This window comes from Gouania willdenowi (assembly GCF_900634775.1).
Source record: "Gouania willdenowi chromosome 24 unlocalized genomic scaffold, fGouWil2.1 scaffold_320_arrow_ctg1, whole genome shotgun sequence".
Classification (NCBI taxonomy): Eukaryota; Metazoa; Chordata; class Actinopteri; order Blenniiformes; family Gobiesocidae; genus Gouania; species Gouania willdenowi.
The window spans coordinates 2755352-2779818 of record NW_021144848.1 but is presented as its reverse complement, the minus strand read 5'-3'; the positions used below and the strand labels follow the sequence as shown (position 1 = coordinate 2779818).

The 24467-nt window shown below is 33.3% G+C and overlaps 2 protein-coding genes across 3 annotated transcripts; one reads left to right on the top strand and one right to left on the bottom strand.

Moving 5' to 3' along the window:
- Positions 1 to 203: 203 nt before the first annotated feature.
- adat2 (adenosine deaminase tRNA specific 2) lies at positions 204 to 4265 on the bottom strand. The gene is made up of 6 exons (XM_028440594.1): positions 4043 to 4265; positions 3097 to 3201; positions 1476 to 1626; positions 1294 to 1400; positions 547 to 619; positions 204 to 317 (listed from the first exon to the last, which is right to left on the bottom strand). Exons 1-6 carry the CDS (start codon positions 4124 to 4126, stop codon positions 289 to 291), a joined length of 549 nt encoding a protein of 182 aa, XP_028296395.1. The 5' UTR covers positions 4127 to 4265; the 3' UTR covers positions 204 to 288.
- Positions 4266 to 5295: 1030 nt separating this feature from the next.
- pex3 (peroxisomal biogenesis factor 3) lies at positions 5296 to 24097 on the top strand. 2 transcript variants are annotated; one of them, XR_003672997.1, is made up of 13 exons: positions 5296 to 5471; positions 6404 to 6535; positions 6607 to 6688; positions 7801 to 7844; positions 7904 to 8025; positions 14924 to 14981; positions 15067 to 15121; positions 15868 to 16006; positions 16075 to 16145; positions 16221 to 16370; positions 16561 to 16657; positions 17384 to 17555; positions 24082 to 24097. XR_003672997.1 is itself a non-coding variant. In XM_028440551.1 (12 exons), exons 1-12 carry the CDS (start codon positions 5399 to 5401, stop codon positions 17465 to 17467), a joined length of 1107 nt encoding a protein of 368 aa, XP_028296352.1. In that variant the 5' UTR covers positions 5296 to 5398; the 3' UTR covers positions 17468 to 17775. The 2 variants fall into 2 exon arrangements, 1 of the variants encoding a protein (XP_028296352.1); XM_028440551.1 differs by lacking the exon at positions 24082 to 24097 and having other exon boundaries at positions 17384 to 17775.
- The last annotated feature ends 370 nt before the right edge of the window (positions 24098 to 24467 follow it).

Here is a 24467-nt window from a genome sequence, read left to right as displayed (position 1 = left end):
TGACACATTTCAGGTGACCTCATTTTAATTTTATTATTTTTTGTCCTGCTCTAAGGACTCTGAGGAAAAAATACATCTTTTTTATTATAAAACGTAATTTATTTTATTTCATTATTATTAGACATTTCAAGTGACCCAATTTTATTTCCAGGCGACCCCATATGGGTCACGACCCCAAGTTTGAAAAACCCTGGACTAATCCATGATTTTGGTAGATTTTTTTTATTATTAATTTCCTCTGAAAAACAAAACAATCAGGTAAAAAAAAAACAAAGTCATATTTCAGCTTCAGTCCTTCCGTGTTTTAGGCCTCGGAGCTGAAACACAATTAAAAACAATAAAAACATTATTAATGATCGTATCAGACACAAAATAAAGGAATCACATGATGGTGAAGTTATAAAAGCAAAGATCCAATCACTAAAAATATAAATAAATCAAATATTAGAGGATGAGACGACACTTTATTATTTCATTAACGAAGGAAACGTTAAAAAGCTTTAAAAAACGTCTGAAACAGAAAAAGAGAAAAAAAGCTTTTGTCACCGTTTGGATTTTCCTGTTTATAGAAAGTTTTCAACATGTGTACGGCTTCCTCTGCTCGGTGACCTGAAACACACTGAACACAGGGTTGGGATCAATTACAATTACATCTTTCATTATCCATCTTCAATTACAACTCAATTCTGATTACAGTGACAGGCATTTTTTCCAATTATAATTACAATTATTTTCCCTTGAAAGTCAATTACAATTATGTTCTCAATTAAATTACAATTATTCACAATTACTGAGAATTTAATAAATAACCTAATAAAATGTGACCTTCCCCTTGTATTAGCTTTCTGTTAGCATCTCTAATGCTAACAGCTCAGTTTGATCCAAGTCTTATATCAGCTATAAAATACACAAATACATATTATTGATCATCTAATTAGTTTATCATCTATTGGTTACCCTGTTAGGCTTCATAATCAATGAATATATTGGTATTATTTATTTGTTGTGTGGGATTCTGAGACTTTTTTTCTGTCAGTACAGCCATAGATTTATATATTTTTAATGGTAAAATGTGGTCAAACTTGATATGAAACATAATTTTAGAATTATTAACTATATACTGTATGTGTAAGCCAGAGAACAGTTTTTGTTTAATATAATATAATATAATATAATAGATTTTAATAAAAGAAATATTATATTAATTATGTGAACTCAATTACAAAACAGCAAATTTTTATTTTTTCCATTAGCATCAGTACTGTCCAAGACAAAACACACACACACACACACCTTAAACACAGTCCCAGTGTGAGGGAGCTCTGCAGAGGAAACGTCCAGCACTGACCCACAGCCTCCAAAACGCTCGTTACTGCAGCCGTACACGACCACGGGGACGTCTGACAGTCAGGGACTCACAACAAACACGCACACACACGCACGTACACACACGTACACACACAGGTGAAAGATACTGAGGAGACGCAGCGCCGCCGCACACATGACGCACGGCTCCACGGTGACATACAGCGCCGTCTGCTCACACACCCGCCTCACATCCTGGTTACCATGGCGACACCAGTCCAAGAGCTGGTCCAGAGCCACCACCTCAGCGTGTCGGGTCGCCTGGAAAACATACACACTATTATTATTATTATCATTATTATTATTATTATTATCATTATTATTATTATTATTATTATTATCATTATTATTATTATTATTATTATTATTATTATCATTATTATTATTATCATTATTATCATTATTATTATCATTATTATTATTATCATTATTATTATTATTATTATCATTATTATTATTATTATTATCATTATTATTATTATCATTATTATTATTATTATTATCATTATCATTATCATTATTATTATTATTATAATTCTTATTATCAGGATTTAAACGTGTGAGAAAGTATGATACACAGTAATCAGATTACAGTTACTACAAAGAAAGAACAAATGTTTATATTTGAATAAAAACTGAAAATACTTTAAAAATGTGAAAATTGGGAAAATATTTTAAGTGAAAAAAAATATAGAAATTGTAAAATATTGAGATAAATATTAAAATTGGAGGAAGGTATTGAGATTTTTAAATGAGTAAAAAAATTAATAACCTTACATTATTATTATTAATAAAGTTAAAGAAAAGATTAAAAGGGCAGATTATTCTTTCAAAAAAAAAAAACAATTAAAAAAAATTATATTACAAATAAATATATGTATTTCTTTAAAAAAAAAATTAAATATATATATATATATATATATACACACATATATATACTGTACATATATATATATATGTATATAAATACACACACACACACACACACACACACTATCCAGTTATTTATTGCAAATCCAATGAACAGCTTTAAATGCCAGAGGTTTAAAAAAAGGTTTGGTTTCCCGAAACTGTAAAATAATGTACATTTCAGAATGATGCAAAAAGGCCTTTTTCAGGCAACAGGAAGTGTGTTAATAATGTAAATCTGTTCTGCAGCAATGAAGGTTGAATCAGCCTTGAAAAAATGAATAATATATAATGTAATACATTTTCAAAGTAACTTGTCCAACACACGGTGGTACCAGCTGAACAGTATCGTTCATGGATTCCATCACTTCTTTTTACACAATAATTACTTATTTGTTCTATGCTTTCATTTCAGACACAATAAACTCAACATATGTATATGTACAGTGAGAAAAAAACAATATAAATATTGAGGTGAAAATAAAATTTGGAGGTAGATGTAAATATTTTTTAATGTGTAAAATAATTCACCATAAATTGTATCATATAAAAAAAGTGTTTATTAGGAAGTTGTTTTTTCAGAAATATTAAATGGATTACACTTATAATTAAAACAATCATATATTAGACATAAATACCAGTATTTTTGTTTTTTTTTTAGAATAAATATAAATATATATGTTGTTAAAAAAAATAAAGAATCATTTTGAAAAAGTTTTTTAAAAACTAGTGTAAAGTGAACATCCCTCAGTTTGTGTTTGATTCATAAAGTAACTCATCGTGCTGTCAAACATTGGGAGGATTTTTTCTCTTAATTCTCACGTTTTTGGTCTCGTTGACTTGGTTCCTCCCCCTCCCGACGACCTGGTCTTTGTGGACCAACAAACACCCGACCGGCACCTCCCCGTTCTGCAGAGCGTCTTTGGCCTGGAATCACAGACATGGAGAACCTGTAAACTGCTTCAAGAGGCTGTGACCTTTAAATATACGTTCATTATTCTGACATGAAGAATTGTTTAGTCTCTCATTTTATGTGTTTTTGGTTTCATTTGGTATATTTGTATAATATTTGTTATGTTTTTCTGTAATTTTGTATGGTTGGTTATTGTTTTGTATATTTTTCTGTTCTTATTTAGAGTTTCTGTTGTCCTTTTGTGTGTTTTTATAGTCCTTTTGTGTGTTTTTATAGTCCTTTAGTGTGTTTTTATAGTCCTTTTGTGTGTTTTTATAGTCCTTTTGTGTGTTTTTATAGTCCTTTTGTGTGTTTCTGTAGTCCTCTGGTGTTTTTTTCGGGAGTAATTTGATGTTTTTCTGCTGTTGCTTTGTGTGTGTTTTTGTTATTTTGTACATATATGTTGGGGCCGCACAAAGTTACATCAAAAGCCACATGTGGCCCCCGGGCCGCCAGTTTCCTATATCTGAAGTAAAGTGATCTAAAGGAGCAGTGAGTGTCTATTATATATATATATATATATATATATATATATATATATATATATATATATATTCTTATATAAATAAATACATTTTATATCGTAAACAGGTCAGAATGGAAAATATTTTTTTAATTAATCATCTTGACTTATTAAAAAAATATTATTTAATTTAAATCTGAAATTAATTGATTTTTAATTAAATTAAATTAATTAAATATGTTTTCTGTAACTATCATTGAATATGTTTTTTTTTTTAAATAATAACGTGCTGTTCTCAGTATTAAAGCTTTGAAATGGGAAATAAAGTCGATATTTAAGGTTATTTTTGTCACCATGTCGAAGGCGCAGGACATCCATCTGTCGATTTCTTCGTCGCGCGGACAAAATCCCGCCAAAACGCGCCCCTCTGTTTCCATGGAAACTGTCACCAGGTAACCCCGCGTGTAGATTCCATTGACTGACTTTTTGCGTGTTTTTATTTTTTTTTTAATTCGCTTTAATTCATCATATTTTCGGTAAATATTCTGAACTCCGTTTGGGCATCGAGGCCACACGGAAACACGAAGGGGAAGAAAATATTAGACGGACCGGTTTCCGCTGACTCGTGAGTCAAACTTCCGGCAATTACACCGAATAATTCCTACAAAATAAACGCATAATGTTGACGTTTCTCACCAAGTGTGGATTAAAAATAAACTAAAAGACGAACACAATTAAAGGCTTTAATGTTTAAAATTGGAATCTTATTTTTGTATGATTTTAAACATTTTATAATTATAACACGCACTTCTTCAAACTTTATTTGCAAGATTTTATTTTATTGTATTTATTTATTTACTTATTCATTTTATTGAGCAAAAGTGCACAATATAAACAGATAACAAGACCTAAATGTCATATACAACGATCAATAGATGGGATAGCATATTAAAGATCGAAACCACAAGTTCAATTTCTACACAAAGGAACAAAATAATAACGTAAAAAACAACAACAACAACAACAACAACAACAACACAAATAAAGAAGAATATAAACAAATAACACATACATAAGGGCTTTTGAAGGGAATAACTCCATGGTACAGTAGAATAGAGATTTAAAAGGGCTATGGTTTTTCTGTTAGTATAAATTCTTCAATCATGTTTAGCAAGTTTTTTGCTTTGTTAATATTATTATTATATTTTTTAGCATTTTAAGGGATTTAAAATATTATAAAGATTGATTGCGAAAGGTATTAAAATTAGGTTTGATTTTTGAGTATTTTGCTTTGTGTATTAAAAATAAAGATTAATGAATGAATGAATAAATAAATAAAACACGAATGAACAGCTGATATAATCATACCAAGTACAACAGAAACATGTAAATAATAATAATAATAATAATAATAATAATAATAATAATAATAATAATAATAATAATAATAATAATAATTTAAAGAGTATGTGATTTGTATTTTTTGCACAGACACGTTTTTAGTAATGCACAATTTAATTTAATCTGCACTCAACTTTATGTTGCCTCTTATTTTGAAAGTCAAATGCGGATGACTACGTTCGACTCTTTCCGTTTTTGTTCGGCTCTTTCCGTGAGTTAGTCGCAGCACGTTCGCTCTGAACGAACCAAGATCTCGAACTCATGACGGTTAAACGACTTTTCTTTGGAAAACTGTCCTGATTTCCAACATGTTTTCGTCTATTTGGAATTTTATGAAACGCCACAAAAGGAAATTTTTATTCACAGGAGCTGTAGTTGGAGGTAAATCCGTGTTAGCTCCCGTGCTATCGATCTGACACGCCAGACTCCGTTTAAAAACCGTCTCATTAGAGCGTTTTATGATTAATATGAATCAATAAAGAATTGCAAAACAAACTTCAAAAGCTTAAATAGACAGTTTTATGTCCTTCTTTTGTTTGGCATACATAGTTTCACTCAGGACTTTGATTTACCTTTTAAAACGTGTTTAATAACAAGTGTAAAAGTCATTTTGACACATTAACATTACTAATGTGTTATATTCTGAAACACATCACGTGTTAAGTAAAGAAAGTGTGTTTTTGTCGTTTATTTTAAATTTCTAATGTCATTTTGTGTATTTTAGTTGTTTTGTCTCATTTAATTTCAATGTTGTAGATTTTTTTTTTTTTTTTTTTTTTTTTTTTTTTGTGGTGTTTTGTGTGGTTTTGGAGTCATGTTGTCATTTTTTCTCACTTGTGTATTTGTGTAGTTGTTTTATCTGTTTTTGAATAATTTTGTGTTGTTTTAGGGCTCTACATTATATCAGATGTGCATTTCTCTATCTGTCGTGTTTATTTTTTTAGTCGTTTTATATGTTTTTTTACAGTCATTACGCTGTCATTTTGTGTATTTCTCTATCTTTTGTGTATTTTTTAAGTTGTTTTGTGTATTTTTGCAGTCGTTATGTTGTCATTTAATATATATTTCTCTATCTGTCGTGTATTTTTTTTAGTTGTTTTGTGTGTTTTTGCAGTCGTTATGTTGTCATTTCTTTATCTTTTGTGTATTTTTCTTCTAGTTTTGTGTGGTTAGGGTCGAGGCTATTTTTTTTTTTTTTTTTTAGTTGTTTTGTGTGTTTTTGCAGTCACGATGTTGTCATTTTGTATATTTCTGATTTATGTTTATTTTCTTGTAAAGTTTCCTGAGCTCATATATTCCTGTGATCTTCTCAGGAGTTTATGTTCTGGGTAAATATGCTCAGAAGAAGCTCAGAGACCTCCAGGAACGAGAGGCGACGGAGTACATCGCTCAGGCCAGGAGGCAGTTCCACTTTGAGAGCAACCAGAGAACCTGTAACATGACGGGTGAGAAATATGAACTTATTACATATTCACTTATGAACGTGTCTGTGCTCACACACTTCCTGTCGTTTCAGTTTTATCCATTCTGCCGTCACTGAGGGAGGCTGTCATTAATCAGCTGCGTTCAGAAAGCCTCACTGAGCTGCTGAAGACCAAGTAAGAGACAGTTATTATTATTATTATTATTATTAATAATAAACTCCTCTGGAGTTACATGTGTGTGAGGTGGCCATTGTACAGGGTTAGGTAGGGCTGGGCAATATATTACAGGGTTAATGCCAGTCTTAAAAGGCATTAAATTCATGAATCTAAAAATAAGGCCTTAGTTGTCATTAAAATGTCTTAAATCAATGTTTTAAAAATCTTGCATTTTAATACAAGTATATGTTTATGATTATAATTAGTCTCACATTTAACAGTCTCCATTATTTATGGATAATTTTGTGTTAGTTTTAGGGCTCTACATTTTGTGTATTTCTCTATCTGTCGTGTATTTTTTCATTTGTTTTGTGTATTTTTGCAGTCGTTATGTTGTCATTTTGTATGTTTCTTTATCTTTTGTGTATTTTTCTTGTAGTTTTATATGGTTAGGGTCGTGTTTTTTGTATGTTTCTTTATCTTTTGTGTATTTTTTTTGTCGTTTTGTAGGGTTAGTCGTTTTTGGTGTTTTGTGTGGTTTTAACGTTCATTTTTTTTAAAACTATATAATTTACTGTAACGTTGTGAAATCACGACAGCGGAACCAACTAGTTACTAAACAATGACGTGCTTGCAGAAGGACTCTGTGCAGATGCACGTCATTCTTGTAACAACAACAACAACATGGAGAAATGTAAATTGAATGAAATTTGTGTGTTTTTGGGGTCATTATGTTGTAAACTTTTTATATTTCTCTATCTTTTGTGTATTTTTGTCGTCCTTTTAATGTGTTTTTGCAGTCATTCTGTTGTCGTTTTGTATATTGTCTATTTTTTGTGTATTTTGTTGTTGTTTTGTGTGTTTTTGGAGTCATTATGTTTTAAACTTTATATATTTCTCTGTCTTTTGTGTATTTTTGTTGTTGTTTTGTTGTCATTTTGTGTGTTTATGTTGTCATTTTGTATATTATATCGATATTTTGTGTATTTTTGTCTTTTGTAGGGTCATTTCCTCAGTTTTATATCAATGTCTGATCTAGAGAATAATAGTTTAGAACGACCAGTTTTACTCTCATAAGGAGTGAATGTTAAAGACGTCGTGTTTTACTGGTTTTCTTTTTTTTCCCACAGACCTTCCAACAAACTGGAGATCTGGGAGGATTTAAAGATAATTAGTGAGTGTTTATTTCCTCCATTATGAGTCAAACACACGTAAACGTTGATCTCTGCTCAGGTTTCAGTAGAACCATCGCTGCCATCTACAGCACCTGCATGTTGGTGGTTCTACTGAGGATCCAGCTCAACGTCATTGGGGGATACCTGTACCTGGACAACTCCCTGGGGAAGAGCACACAGGTGAGCTTTCATCTCTTACAGTTTATCGGAATGGACATTTTTAACCCTTTGATAACCAAACGTGTTCTTTCTGCTTATTCAGGGTTTTAAATTCTCAATATCTCATTCAGTTTAAAGCCTAATTGTAAGAACTTTGGACAGTTTTCTTTTATTGTCATGTTCATAATTTAGGGCCCTATGAAATCCACGTTAACGGAATCACGGAATTGACCAATGAAAAGGGAATTAACTGTTGAACACGGAAATGAACAGAATGTGGATGAAACGCCATCACCGTGAGACAATGAACGTTTTTTTAATTGAGAAACATTTCTGAGAGTCGCTTTTTGATCATTCTCATGAAACTAATATAATACCATGTCTGTAATGATTGTAACGAATCACTCAACTCCCGATACGATTCGATTCTCAATACTGGGTTTACGATACAATTCTCTCACAATTTTTTTTACAAAATGGGACTCTAGACAAATGACTAATAAACATTCCTTTTTTTGGGGGGGGGGGACTAGAAACTACTGTACTATTTTCCTTTTATTTTTAATTGCCAAAAGAACCCCTTGATAAACTATTCAAAACAATGCAATTTAACTAAAAATAAATCTTGATTGAAATAAAGGAATAATACAAATTAAGAAGAAGCCTATTAATTTAAATTCTGGTTCTATAGTAAACAATGCAAAACTACATAATAGTTCTTTTTCTTTTTAAAAGTGAAACTGAAAATGTATTTTGTGCCTCAACAGTTAGACTTTAAAAAAACAGTCATTGCACCCTATTAGATGCACCCTTCCCCCTCCTGATATCACTGCTTTAAACAGCGTCTAAACCGTCCCAAACGGCATCTAAACCACCCCAAACGTCATCTAAACCACCCCAAACGGCATCTATACCACCCCAAACGTCGTCTAAACCACCCCAAACGGCGTCTAAACCACCCCAAACGGCGTCTAAACCACCCCAAACGGCATCTAAACCACCCCAAACGTCATCTAACCCTAACCCCAAACGTCGTCTAAACCACCCCAAACGGCATCTAAACCACCCCAAACGGCGTCTAAACCACCCCAAACGGCATCTAAACCACCCCAAACGGCGTCTAAACCACCCCAAACGGCGTCTAAACCACCCCAAACGTAATCTAACCCTAACCCCAAACGTCGTCTAAACCACCCCAAATGGCATCTAAACCAGGGCTCGAGACTGCAACCAAAATGGTCGCATATGCGAGTATATTTTCAGTGTGTGCGAGTGAAAATTTTATCTGGTCACATCCGTGCAAGTACGTATGGTTGACTTTATTATGGACGGAGCGGCTGGGCGCTCTGTCATGTTCCTGTGTATTCAGTGGTTAACTGATGCTGAGATTTCCCACGGCCATGAAGGCATCATGGTTACAGCTTTCTCTGCCAATGTGTGTCTTTGTTTACATGTGTTCTGAGTGTTGATTGGCTGGGAGGCTGGTGAAAGGGCGGGGGTAAGCAGGAAACGAGGAAACAATTCTGTCCCCACGGTAGTGAGTGTATGACGTGTAAGATGGTTCTTTGTTTGTTTATTTTTGGCGTGTTACTACGACCTCCATTAAAGCCAGTAAAACTGTGATAACGGCCAGAGTCACGTCATTAAAATACCTTATGGGCTGTGGTGTGTGCACACCCCCACCCCCCCTCCACCCTCGCTGCACGACTCACCGCGCTAATAATCTACCGGCTGCAATACGTTCAATCAAATAATAATTTATGTCAGGTTTGCTTCGGGCTCAGACCTACAATTTAAGTTAATGGTCAGACTCGGGTCGGTCTGGTGAGGAGACGGTGCACGCTCACACAACTTGGCTGCAGGTGAATTCACAGAGTATAAACACCAATGAGCTCCTTTGGAGTGCTCGCGGTCCGTGAACGTAGCCAGACATAACGAGTCGATCACTGAGTTCACGCTCACATTGAGAGCAGCAGTAAAAAGGAAAAACGTGCTGAGCTCAGCGATAAAGCGTACACACTCATCAGAATCATCATGGAGGGACCAGAACTGATGGACTATGATACCAGGACAGATGTTCAGCTGTGGTTCTACCAGAGCAGGGGTCTGCAACCTGTGGCTCTGGAGCCTCATGTGGTCCTTTGACTCTTATACAATGGCTCCCTATAGCTTTAAAAAAAACTATTGAAATAAATAGTTATTTTTTTACAGAGGCTATTAATTATTATTATTATTTCTGCCACTGCTTGTTGCAGAAAAACTTCATATTGACATTAAAACCTGAAAACATTTAGCAAATATATCTAGTCATTGTCAATCTTTACTTCATATAAAACTACGGTATGCCAGTTAAGTCAACTATTCATCAGCATGTATGTCTATGCTGTACCCCCCCCACCTGTGCCACCATTGGAGAAGTTAGTGTAGAGCCCTGATCTAAACCAAACATCATCTAAACTCATCACTGACTCCTCAATATGGAGCCACCAGTTCCTGTTGAACTTCAACGTGTCTGTGAAGCTTTGCTTGTTTCTCTTGACGCTCTGAACAACACGTCTCATCACAGTTATAGAAGATCCATAAGAAACAGTTGTTCTGTTGTTGTGAACGAGGCCATTGATTCCATGAATGGTAGCGTCTGAAACATCGTAGATTAATGATAACTTCTGATACTGAACTATCAATAAACCTGATCATATTCAGTAAACTGTTGATCCTCTGAGGGGAAATATGGTGTTATTAATGCTGTTCTCATACATCTTTATATGACATATAAATAATTAAAAAGGAGGAGTTACAATAATCCACATCATTACAACTTACATTATATCTACCTTTTAATTGTATCTATATCATTATTTTAAGTTACATTTTTATTTTTGACATACATTTTTGTTTAATTATAGTTTGATTTTTTTTATTAGTTTTTTTTTCTCATAGGGGTTAAAAACTAATTATTTAAAAAAAAAGAAGAAAAAGATTAATATTTCTAAAAAATTAAATTAAATTAAAAAAATGAATGTGGAAAACACAGAATTTGAAAAAAAAAACAAAACATGTATTTATAGAGCCCTAATAATTCCATGATCATTTTTATTGCCAGACGTATAAAACAGGAAATATGAAATGTAGCAACACTAAATGGTCCCATTGACTCCCATTATAACACATATTTTAGATATGCTGTTATCCTGACGCATAAAAGTGGTTTTTCCAAAAAATACCTAATAAATCGAAGCCTCAAACCTTCAAAATAAAGGGAAAACAGGTTTTAGGTTAGACGACGCCCCCACCACCCCCCAAAGCCACTAGGGTCAGCAGAGATTTATTCTTTAGAGCAGAGGTAGGCAACTATTATTACAGCAGGGCCACAAAAAAGTGTTTGTTTGATCAGAGGGTCACATGATCAACATTCATATCAGCATTAGAATAACTAGTACAGTGCCCGTTGGCAGTATGTATTCATATAGTGGGAGGAGCTTAAGTAGAGTTGTCAATGAGCATGTGTTTGAAGGTTGGATGTACATAGAGGTGTACACACTCTCTAGTGTTATAAAGGTGTTTATTTGTGGGTGTAAAGTCAAATAGTACGTGTGATTTCACTGGTTTAATTCTGTGTGACATGAACATGATTAATGTGTTTGTTTTTTTACTCATTTTTATATATTTTTGTTTGGTGTATTTTTCTGTAATGTATGTTTTTTGGAGTTATTGTGTGTTTTTGTATCTTTCTGTTGTCCTTTTGTGCATTTTTTGTATAAGTATTGTTTTTTTGTTGCCATTGTAGTGATTCTGGAGTCATTTTGTGTATTTTTGTGTGTGCGTGCGTACGTGGCTACCTCCATCTCCTCCGTGGGTTATCTCTCACACACGCACGCACAGGCGCGTCATTGCACATAATCCGTCACAGGTTGTTGAGAGATAAAAAAGAGACGAGACAGTAGCACCAAAAATAAAGGTTCTGCAACACCAAAGTAGCAACTCTCTCTCTAAACGACTGTGTGTGCGTTCAGCATGTACATCCTGGCACTCTCACACGCATCAGTCGTGTGTGGGTGCACAGCCGGAGGAAGGGGAGTCCGTGACTCACCATTTAAAGGAAGTTTGGAATCACAGGATTAATGTTCAATAACCATGAAATATTAACTTCAATAACTTTTATCAGTACATAAAACGTTTTTAATATTGACCTTTTCTTTTTTAAACCCAAACAAAGTGCGACACAGTGACGTCATGAACCCGGAGCCATAAGTAGCGCACTCAATACTGCGTTCATTACCGACAGTGCCGTGATCTTGAAATTAACGTTTTGAACGTTTTGCTACACCAAATGACTCCAAAATAACAGACGCACACACTTGGTATTTGGAAGCCGTTGACAAAGTTTCAGGTTGAACTCGCACCGTGTCGGGGAGATATTTGCTCTACACACACACACACACGCACACACACACACACGCAGACCTTTGCTGCTTTATAGATAGACGAGTGATCTGCATTAATACAGGAACAAATAGTTTTTATAGTCATTCTGTTTTGTTTGTTGTTGTTTTACTCGTTGTGAAGCATTTTGTGCATTTCTGTTGTCCTTTTGTGTTTTTCCTGTAAAATATATGTTTCTAGGAGTCATATTGTGTATTTGTGTGTTTCATTTTGAATTTTTTGGAGTATTTTTTGTGTATTTCTGTTGTTGTTTTGCATCTTTGTTCGTACTGTGGGTTTGCAGAGTCATTTTTTGTGTGTTTTTCTTGTCTTTTTGTGTACTTTTGTTGTCATTTTCAGTAATTCTGTATATTTTCTAAGTAATTTTGTCTATTACTGTTGAGTAGTTTTGTGTGTTTTTACAGTATTTTCCTACAATGGTGTAATTCTTTGTATTTTTAAGTGTATTCTTGCTTTTGTTTGTGTGTTTTTCTGTCATTTTGTACGTTTACTTTGGGGGCCGGATAAAATTAGACCGAGGGCCACATGAGGGCCTTACCAGGCAAAATACATGGCAACCATAGAAATGGTGTTGATGTGTTGGGATACACAGAACAGAGAGGTGTGAATATATTTTGTGTGTGTGTGTGTTAAGGCGTGTGTGAAAGTCAAAATGAACTGGTTCATTCAGTTTATGACAAAAAGGGCAAAAAAACTCAACAGATACAAAAATGAAATGAAAAACTTTAGATTTATGGTTAAGTCTGACGTTATGATGTGAGAAAAGTGGAAAAAATATTTATATATGATTTATATATATTACACTATTATGAAGGTACAGTTGTGGTAACTACTGTCAAATAGCTTTGGTTTTTTCAATAAATGCTCTCAACTCTAAAAGTAATAATGGCTCAAAATCAATCAATTATTGACCAAGTCAAGTCTGTAATAACTTCATATCAAATATTTCATTTTGCACCCTGTTTTTGAAAAATAAAATGCACATTTTGTGTTTTTGTCATTGAAAGAAAATTGTGTTTTTATGACAGAAAGGACATAAAAATATAATGAAAAACTTTATATTTAGGGTTAGGTCTGAAGTTATTGAAAATATCTGATGTGAAAAAAGTGGGAAAAATATTTATAATTGATCTTTCTATGAAAGGTACCGTTTTGGTTTACTTAGGCTTAAATAGTGTTGGTATTTTCAATAAATGCTCATAACTCTAAAAGTAATAATGGCTCAAAATCAATGTTCCTATCAATTATTGACCAAGTCAAGTCTGTAATAACTTCATATCAAATGTTCTATTTTGCCCCTTATTTTTGAAAAAAAAGAAAAAATGCATATTTTGTGTTTACGTCACTGAAAAAAACATGATGCATTAAAAACATAAAAAAATCCAGAATTATAATGAAAAGTTCATATCTATGGTTAGGTTAAAATAATGTTTATAGAGAAATAACAGCTGCAGACTGAAAAATCTCACAAATTAAACCCTCACCAACAATATTTAACTATATATTTATTTATTTTAAATATGTCACTGATTTCATTCTTACCAACACATTTTTGTAGAAAATCTAATTTCCTCAATATTTTTCACCATCAAATGTAGCGAAAACTGCTTAAATCTCACGTGATCTCAGTGCACGTTTGTTTCAGCTGTTCATAAATGTAAAATCAATAACAATAATTAACTCCATTCACCGTGTTTAACAGCCTGTAATGACGTCTGATTAATCCACTGCTTCTTTAACCTTTATTCACTATGAGTAAAGGTCAACTTTAAACCCCTCCTCCTGCTCCCTTTGACACCCTAAATAATCCTCACAACTGGAACATTTTCATATTTACTGAACAAACCAGGAACAAATATCATATTTCATAATAAATCAAAAACTAAATTCAACTAATCACAGGCATAAAAACAAATGTTGAAAGTGCAGCGTTTAAAAATACAGGAAATAACCAAACATTGTTATAATCTGGGACAAAAAGCTTAAGAAAACCAAAAATGAAATATTGAAAGTTTATCATTCAGCTCCATGTGAAGTACACACTGATGTATATTATTGTTTTAATAATTTAGTTCCTGGTCCATATATAATCATTTAATGCTCTTTTAATTTCTTAATATTATAATATTTCATGTGTATTTACTGTTAATCTTTATCAATAAAGGACTAAATATTTGACCATACATCTATTATAAAATGTTCTTTAAGTTCTGTATTTTTTATTAAATAAACTTGTTTTTGTCATAGCAAAGATTGGTATGAAATTGAAAATGTCCTCCTGTTTGGCGTGGCCCACCTGTCATGTCTCCGTTCCCCACCAGGGGGCGCACCCCACACTTTGAGAAGCACTGAATTAAAGAAAAAAGATGAAATATAAACAGAACAGGAATGTGTTGAAGTCTGTGATCGTAGTTGAGTTGAAGTTGAGTTTTCCAGTGTTTAGCGTAGTTAGTGATGACATCACTTCTCCTCTCAGACTCCTCAGGACGTTCAGCAGCAGTATTTGTCCAGCATCCAACATCTGCTCGGAGACGGTGAGGCTCACACATTAAACACAATATTTAAACGTGGATCATTATCCAGACTTTGATCCGTTACGTTTCCTGTGTGTGTCCACAGGTCTGACCGAGCTGATCAGTGTGGTAAAGAAGGCCGTGCACAACTCACTGGGAGGGTACGTCATTCATGACAATTATATTCAGGGAAATAAAGAGACTGGGACGACATTTATACACTCACTACTGCTTTAGATTACTTTAAACACGTGACCCTTGGTAAGAATACATTTACCTTCGTCTAAGGTTGTGCGTCCCCCAAAGCAAACGCACAAAATGACATGAAAATACATGAGACAACAAAAAAATTAACTTCTGTTTCAAAAACACACAAGACGACTACAAGTATACACAAAAGAAGAGAAAACGCTCATAACAGCAAGCCAAAATACACAAAACCACAACAAAAATACACACAGTGTGATTTGCAAAACACATAAAATGACATAGAAATGCACAAAAAAGACAGCAAACATACATTAATTCACTCCAAGAAACAGGAAATTGCTGAAAAGTGACGACAAATAACTGGATTTCTTTTTCAAAATTTCACAAGATGATTAAAGTACACACAAAAGAACAGAAAAACACAAACTAGCAAACAAAACCACAACCAAAACACACAAAACCACAACCAAAATACACAAAACTACAACCAAAATACACAAAACTACAACCAAAATACACAAAACTACAACCAAAACACACACAACCACAACCAAAACAATGACTCCAAAAAGACAAAAACTAAAGAACACAAAACAAGAACTAAAAAATACTATCCAAAATACTCAGTGACTTCACAAAGTGTGTGTCTGTGTGTGTGTCTGTGATTGTGTGTCTGTGTCTGTGTGTGTGTCCTCAGTGTGTCTCTGAAACACAACATGTCTCTACTGGAGGTGGAGCAGCAGCTGAACTGGATCAGAGCCGAGGTGGAGGCCGGCACCGACCGCCCACTGTCCCGCTACATGCTAGCGGATGAGGAGAACACGCTCAAAGACCAGGTGCGTCCCTGCTACGGCGGCACCGATGGACAAAGCTAACGTTGCTAACGGTCCTGTGTTCTGTGCAGGCATGCGGTCTGACAGAGAGCGATGTGATGACCATCAGACTGTTGAATGAGACCAGAGACGTTCTGGACAGGTGTGTGCGTGTGTGTGTGTGTGCGTGCGTGTGTGTGTGTGTGTGTGTAACAGTAGTTGTGTGTGTGTTCAACAGTCCAGACTTCAGTGGCGTTCTGGACGTCTGTCTGAACCGAGGTTTTTCTCGTCTCCTTGACAACCTGGCCGAGTTTTTCCGCCCGTCTCCAGGAGACCCCACCCCCAGCTCGTCTCCAGGAGACTCCGCCCCCAGTTCAATGCCTGACAGGTGAACTGAGATCAGTGGGTTCATGATTCAATGAATAATACCACAACATCTTCTGATTCATTATGAAACATCATTATTAATGATTATTGGAACAACAGAACTCATATTTAGTTTTATTTATCGTGTGTGTGTGTGTGTGTGTGTGTGCGTGTGTGTGTGTGTGTGTGTGTGTGTGTGTGTGTGTTTCCAGTCTGTCTGCGGTCAGTCTGCCTCTAGCAAAGATCATCCCAATCATCAACGGTCAGATCAACACCATCTGCAGTGAGACTCAGAGTCACTTTGTGGAGGTAGGAGAACGTTTTCATCCTGAACTGATGCTGAAAAGTACATTAAATGGTCATAAATATGTAAAAAAAACACATAGAAAAAAAATAACTCATAAAAATGTCAACAAAACACACAAAGTGGTAAAAACACAACAACATAAAACTGTAAAACGACAACATAAACAAACAAAACAAGGACAAAAACACACAAAATAACTCCAACAATACATAAAACACTAAACGACTACGAAACAACTACGTAGCGACTACGTAAGGACTACGAAACGACTACGAAACGACTACGTAAGGACTACGTAACGACTACGAAACGACTACGTAAGGACTACGTAACGACTACGAAATGACTACGTAAGGACTACGAAACGACTACGAAACGACTACGTAAGGACTACGTAACGACTACGTAACGACTACGAAATGACTACGTAAGGACTACGAAACGACTACGAAACGACTACGTAACGACTACGTAACGACTATGAAACGACTACGAAAGTCACGACAACAAAAACTTGCAAAATGACTAAAAAACACACAAAATGAGGATATTGTTTTTAATGAATATATTATATATTGTTGTTTTTTAATAAGTATATTATATATTGTGTTTTTAATGAGTATATTATATATTGTGTTTTTAATGAGTATATTATATATTGTGTTTTTAATGAGTATATTATATATTGTGTTTTTAATGAGTATATTATATATTGTGTTTTTGCTCAGGACCTACTGACCAATGAGCAGATGAAGCGTTTTGCTGCCATGGTTTACGAGTCGTTCAGCGCGCCACAGGAGCTGCACAAATAATCCACAGATTATAATCTACAGATTATAATTCACAGATGATTTAACGATGACGGAGGCGTCATTTTGTTTCTCTGTCAGAGACTCTGAGGTCAGACCCTATCCCAGGTGTGTGTGTGTGCGTGCGTGCGTGCGTGCGTGCGTGGAAGTTTGAAGCAGAAAATCCACTGATTGTTATTTTTAATGAATGACTTTATTTGGACTAATTGTTGTTCAGGGATCAGTGGACGTTCCTTTGTTGTCCAGCAGGGGCCAGTGTTGTTCTGATTTTAACAGGTTTTATTTAGATCTTATTAAAACAATAAATCACATCTGCATTCCTCACTCCTTATTAAGAAACGACTTTAGATTTATTAATGGACTTTTAATTAGTCTGTGTAAATAAATGTCGCTCTTTATTCAGTCGTTTCCTATTTTATATTTTTGGTTTTAAGCTTTTTGTTGATATTTTACTCCTAAAAAACCTGTGCATACGCTTCATTGTTGGTAACAATATTATTATTATAATATATCAATATACAGTAATATGTATTATTCTAATTCTATTCTAACTGATTGTTTTATATAAATGAAATGTTATATTCATTGTTTTTAGTTTACAAAAATTAAAAATAAGGATCAACAAAATGTCAATTACATATTCATATTTTTTACATAATATTTCAATCATTAATAATAATGAATTAATTAATTAATATTTAATTTATTATTTTTTTTAAATTGGAAATAAATAAGTTAAAAAAAATATTAGTATGACATTTCAAATATTTCACATTGTTTCTGATATAATATATATTTAAATAATTTAAAAAAATAATTTAAATAAATAAGTTTAAAGATAAACGTGATTAACTGGTTTGTATTTAAAAAAATATGACAATGAGATAAATATTAAGGTAAACTTTCATTTTTTTAACAAATAAATACAATAATTGTAATAATAATAATTATGTATTTAAGTATATTGGAGGATAATAATTGTTATATTATAAATATTTTAAATTCTTAATACATTTTATATTAAACATTTCTAAACAACTGAATGTTAAAGCATATTTTTTTAAATAAATTAAAAGACTAAAATTAGAAACACAACAAGTGAAAGTTGTCTAAACAATAACTAATAAACAATATTTCTGTTTGTAAATAAATGAAAATATTATGTGATTGTTTGTAATTAGACACGTTAGTGGAAACGTTTCCACCCTTTACTGGTTCTCAGTGACTCAGCATGACTTCATCCTTATCACACACACACACACACACACACACACACAACACACACACACACACACACACACACACACACACACACACACACACACACACCACCAGTGTCACCACAACTTTTATTATTATTATTATTAGGGATGTCACGATTTCACTCAACTCCCGATACGATTCGATTCACGATACTGGGTTCACGATCCGATTTTCTCACGATTTATTTTACAAAATGGGACTGTAGACAAATGACTGAAAAATATTCCTTTATTTTTTTTGGGGAAAATACTTTACAATTTTCCTTTTATTTTTCATTGTCAAAAGAATCCTTGATAAACTATTCAAAATGATGCAATTTAACTAAAAATAAATCTTGAATGAAATAAATAAATGAATAATACAAATGAAGAAGAAAACCTATTAATTTAAATTCTGGTTCTATAATAAACAATTCCAAACTGCATAATAGTTCTTTTTCTTTTTAAAAGTGCAACTGAAAATGTTTTTTGTGCCTTAACAATTGGACTTTAAAAAAAAACAGTCATTTAACTGTATTTACATCAGATATTTGTTTAGACCAGCAGAGGGCGCTGGTAACCCAGTGGTCGGTTGGCATGCAGTTATTCTAGCAGTGAAGAAGAGATGCTATGCTAGCAGACAGAGCTAATAGAAAAACCTGACTTCTTTACAGATATTCATGTAATATTACAGATATTCTTTCGGTGCTAAAGGAGTAAAGAATCATTTATGAGCATGTTTAACAGTAAATGGCGACCAGAAAGAAAATAGTAGCAGATTCCGCCATCACGTCCGCTTCTGGAAGGATAAATATATAGCGCCCTCTGTTGGTTTAAAAAAAAGTACTGTGATTCAATTTTCAGAGCATCGATGTGAACCGTGGTACCTATGAATCGATTTTTTAACTGCCTTACGATTAATTGTTACATCCCTAATTATTATTTACATTTTTAGAGTTTTCCTTTACATAAAAAGTCTTTATACGTCTGTGATAATAGCAGATCTAATCTCTTTAACCAGGGGTTCTCAACCTTGAGGTCAGGAGCCTATTTACGGTCACAGTATCCTGGGACGGGGTCGCCAGACGCCTTCAAGAAACTAAGAATATATATCTTTTTTTTTTGCAATTTGGTCCAATTTTTGCTTGTTTTTAATCATTTTTCTACAACTCCACCAAACTCACCATATTTTAACCTATTTTCATCACTTTTTCTTGCCATATTTTTGCTCCTTTTAATGTATTTTTGCTACATTTCTCTCATTTCTGACACTTTTACATCACATTTTAATGACTTTTCTACACATTTTTCTATTTTACAGACATGTTCAGCACTTATAAACCATTTCTACCACTTTTACACCTAACGTCACATCTGTTGATCCATTATTGTCTGTCTGTCTGTCTGTCTGTCTGTCTGTCTGTTAACAAGATAACTTGAAAAGTTATAAATGGATTTGGATGAAATTTTTAGGAAAATTGATAAATAGGACAAGGAACATGTGATTATATTTTGGTGATGTTCTGGCTACCAAAATAAAATAATAATAAAAAAATATATATTTATATATTTATATATATCCCAATCAATTTCCCATCCACACTGTGGAACTTCTTGTTGATGATGTCATATGTTTTCTCAGAACACGCTTCGCTGATGATGTCATCAGTGTTCCAATTAGAAAAAGAACAAAAATATCACTTGCCCTAACAAGGTTGTAATATTTTAATAACCATTTGACAATTAATAATATTGTTATTTAAAATGTTAAGTGTATGTTTTGATTAACAATGAATTTAATAGTGTTTATAAAATCAATGTAGATCTACAACATAGAGTGGAAATGAGCTGCTTGTCAGAGGTCTGTACTTTTCTAGTTTTCATTATTAACATCTTTTCACCATATTTCATTTCATTTATTCAATTTAACCACATTCACAATTTGTTATGCTCATTATTTTTCAGTTTAAACTAATTATTCCAACGCTTTTCCCTCATTTCTGCCATTTTGAAGCTAGTATTGATTCACTGAACCATTTCACCTCCTTTTTTACCTTTTCTGCTCTTTTTAACCCATTTTATTAGTGATTAAAACCATGATTTCCATCTTTAAGATGACTATAATAATAATAATAAACGTTCCTGGATAATAGTGGATATTATTCAGATGAATAAATAAATGTGGTTATCACAGATTCATAGAACAATAGACCATCATTTTACTGACTTTATGGATGGACCCCAAAAATCTCCCCTTTATTCCCCCTTATAGATGGTCCTGTCTCCACATGACTGTTCTTCAATGTTCATATCTGTGTTCAACCACCTTCAGATACAGTGGGGGTCCCTGCTCTCTGGGACCTTTATTTTGAAGGGTCCCTGCTCTCTGGGACCTTTATTTTGAAGGGTCCCTGCTCTCTGGGACCTTTATTTTGAAAAGAATGAAAACCGCTGATCTACAGTATACTGAGATGACACACACACACACACACACACACACTCTCTCTCTCTCTCTCTCTCTCTCTCTCTCTCTCTGTGTGTGTGTGCATGTGCTTTCTGCATGTACTTTCTGCACACTCAGCAGTATCACTTTGAATTCTCCAGTGAAACCAGTCCAACCACTTTAATCACATGTTTCATCACGTAAACTGTGTGCGCGTGTGTGACTAATGTGTGGTTGTGTTGTCCATCAATCAACCTTGGGGTCGGGACCCCGTGTGGGGTCGCCTTGAGTTTAAATGGGGTCACCTGAAGTGTCTAGTATTGATTAAAACAATGCTGATTAGAAACACATTTTAAAATTGATTATTGTTGTTATTATTCAAATGAAAACACACAATCTTTACTTTCACTTTGTCAATATAAATAAGATAAATATTTCATCATCAGGCAAAGTTTGAATGAATATTATGATGAAAATAAAGATAAGAAAAACTTATGAATAAATCTTCTACAGGACAATAAAAGAACTAAAATAAATATGAATAGATTGTTTTCATGGCCTCACACTGAATAACAGAATAAAAACAGATAACTGATTTATTAAATAACTTAAAAAAAAAACACATTTATATTAAGTTACTACACATTTGGAATATTTTTAACTAAAATAAAAAAATGCAGTTGGACATAATATTTAGGTGTTACATCAGGGATGAACCATAAACATGTGATTGTATCTGATCCGAGGATCACATGATCAATATTCATATCAGCATTTAGAATGATTGATCTGAGCATTAATACATTTTAATATTTGTCTTTGTCTGTGGTTTTAATGTTTTATTTTGTCACGTTGTGTTTTTTTTTAAGTCATTTTGTGTGTTTTTGTTTATATATTGTTTGTGTTCTTGTTGTAATTTTGTGTATATATATATATTTTTTTTTAAATCATTTTTTATGTTGATTTTAGTTTTCTGTATTTTCTGCCAGTTTGTGTAATTTTGTTTACAGTTGTGTGTTTGGAGCCTTTCTGTAATGTGTTGTGTTTTGTGCATTTTTTTGTTGTCATTTTGTGTAATTTTATTAACAGTTTGTGTTGTTTTGTGTTTAAGTGGTTGTTGTGTCATTTTAGGAGTTATTTTGTGTCGCCAAAATGTATTGATGTCAAAATGGGGCCACGGACCAAGATTGAGAACCACTGATTTAAGGTTTTTAGTTTTCTTATAATGAATTTAAAAAGCTTTAAATGTAGCATAAAGGTAAACACTGCTTAGGTATCAATGTGACACACACACACACACACCACACACACACACACACACACACACACACAGTGACATCATCACACACTGTCCTCAGTTTTCTTCCACACTCCATCATTTACTATAACGGTCACACTGTGTTTGTGTGTGTGTGTGTGTGTGTGTGGATACATTATTGATCCCCCTCCCCCTCCTCCTGTAATCCAGGCTCTGCGCTCTGATTGGCTGCCTGCCGTCAGGCCTCATTACCTGACAATCCAGGCCTCTGCTGATTGGACGCTGTCAGATCCCTCATTATGAATTCATGATGATGTCATGATGAGGTCATTCTTCAGACCAGAGTGATGATGTCATCTCACCTCAGCGCTGTTTAACAAACAACAGATTTATTTCATTTTTAAGAAATTATAGAGAAGAATTAAAGATTATATTGATGTGAATATAAATAATGACGCTGGTAATAAATAACCTCAGACCAGTTCACACACTAATAATAACATTTAATAAGACATCAATACTAAAATATTATACCATAATAATATAAAACAAATCCAATAGTCTTATAGTCCTTTTCGTTTGGAATTAATACAATATTATATATATTCTTATATTAAAATATTCATAATGATTTAGGTTATTAATCCTTTATACCAGTGGTTCTCAATCATGTTCACTGATTACAGGAAGTTTATTATTTGTTCTATAGTATATAGTCATTTTAAAGATGTAAATTCTTGTTTTAATCACAAATAAAATGGGTTCAAAGTGACCAAAATGGTGGAAAAGGTGGTGAAATGGGATTTTAAAAATCACAGAAATTGGTTAAAAGATGTAAATTAGAGTGGATGAAAACGTAGAGAAAAAGTGTCAATATTAGAATAATTAGTTTAAACTGAATTATTATAGGCATGACAAATGGTGAATGTGGTTAAAATGGCAAAAAATAATCATAAAATATGGTGAAAAGAGGTTAAAAGTGACAATGATGGGTCAATATATGTGACATTAGGTGTAAAAGTGGTAGAAATAGGTCAAAATATGGTGAGTTTGGTGGAGTTGTAGAAAAATGATAAAAATAAGCAAAATTGGGCTTAAATTGTTGGAAAAATATTACATAACAATTACAACTTTATTCTCAAAATATGACATCTTTAGTCTGATAAAATTATGACTGTGTTCTCAAAATATTACAACTTCATTCTCATAAAGTTATGACTTTAATCTCATAAAATTATACTTTATTCTGAAAATATTATGAATGTAATCTCAGAACATTACAAATTTAATCTTGAAAGATTATGACTTTATTCTGATAAAATGACGACTTTATAGTTGAAATATTCTGACTTTAATCTGGTCGTGTTCAGATTAGTTTTCATATTAACGTGGCTCTAATATTCTCAGGACAACGTGGAGAACATTTAGTCGTTTACTGGTGGAAAATATCATGTAATATTGTCTGAAAACATAAAAACATGCATTTGAGGCATTTCTGTGTGAGGTTTAATTTGTAACCAATGCAACTATGTAGAAATATCAATGATATTAGTTTATCTGATGACCTAGAAAGTTCCACAAAATGTTGTTGAAAACATTGTAGAAACTCCAACCTTTTGTCTCTGACATGTGACCTATTGAAACTGAAATGTATCAACTCCACTTTTATTCCCAGGTTTTTCTATTAAAGAGCTGGAAGTTCCCTCAGGCAGTCAGGCACTGCAGAAAACAAGACGCCCAGCTTAGTTTCTGGACCAAAACCTGCAGGAATGCGCACACACACACACACGCGCGCTGACGCTGAGGATGTTAGCATTCCTATCATGCTTCAAACAGAGGGAAATCACCTACTGTACATGTAGCGTCGCAGCATGCGCTCACACACGTACACACAATTAGTTTGTAGTTAATGACATTTCCGGTTGTTTCGTGTGGTTGTTTTTTGTTTTTTTTGTCATTTTATGTATTTTTCTGTATTTTTTTTCTGTCACTTTGTATATGTTTACAATCATTTTTTGTTTGGTTTTCTGTGTATTTTTAGAGTCATTTATGGGTTTTTTC

Excerpts from the sequence above, each read along its gene's own strand:
- adat2 (XM_028440594.1), bottom strand. The coding sequence starts at position 4,126 with ATGGAAACAGAGGGGCGCGTTTTGGCGGGATTTTGTCCGCGCGACGAA. Across the intron at positions 1,627-3,096 it reads AAGTCAACGAGACCAAAAAC|GCGACCCGACACGCTGAGGT; the intron begins GTGAGAATTAAG and ends TATGTTTTCCAG. Across the intron at positions 620-1,293 it reads ACACTGGGACTGTGTTTAAG|TGTGTTTCAGGTCACCGAGC; the intron begins GTGTGTGTGTGT and ends CCCTGTGTTCAG.
- pex3 (XM_028440551.1), top strand. The coding sequence starts at position 5,399 with ATGTTTTCGTCTATTTGGAATTTTATGAAACGCCACAAAAGGAAATTT. Across the intron at positions 6,536-6,606 it reads GAGAACCTGTAACATGACGG|TTTTATCCATTCTGCCGTCA; the intron begins GTGAGAAATATG and ends CTGTCGTTTCAG. Across the intron at positions 6,689-7,800 it reads ACTGAGCTGCTGAAGACCAA|ACCTTCCAACAAACTGGAGA; the intron begins GTAAGAGACAGT and ends TTTTTCCCACAG.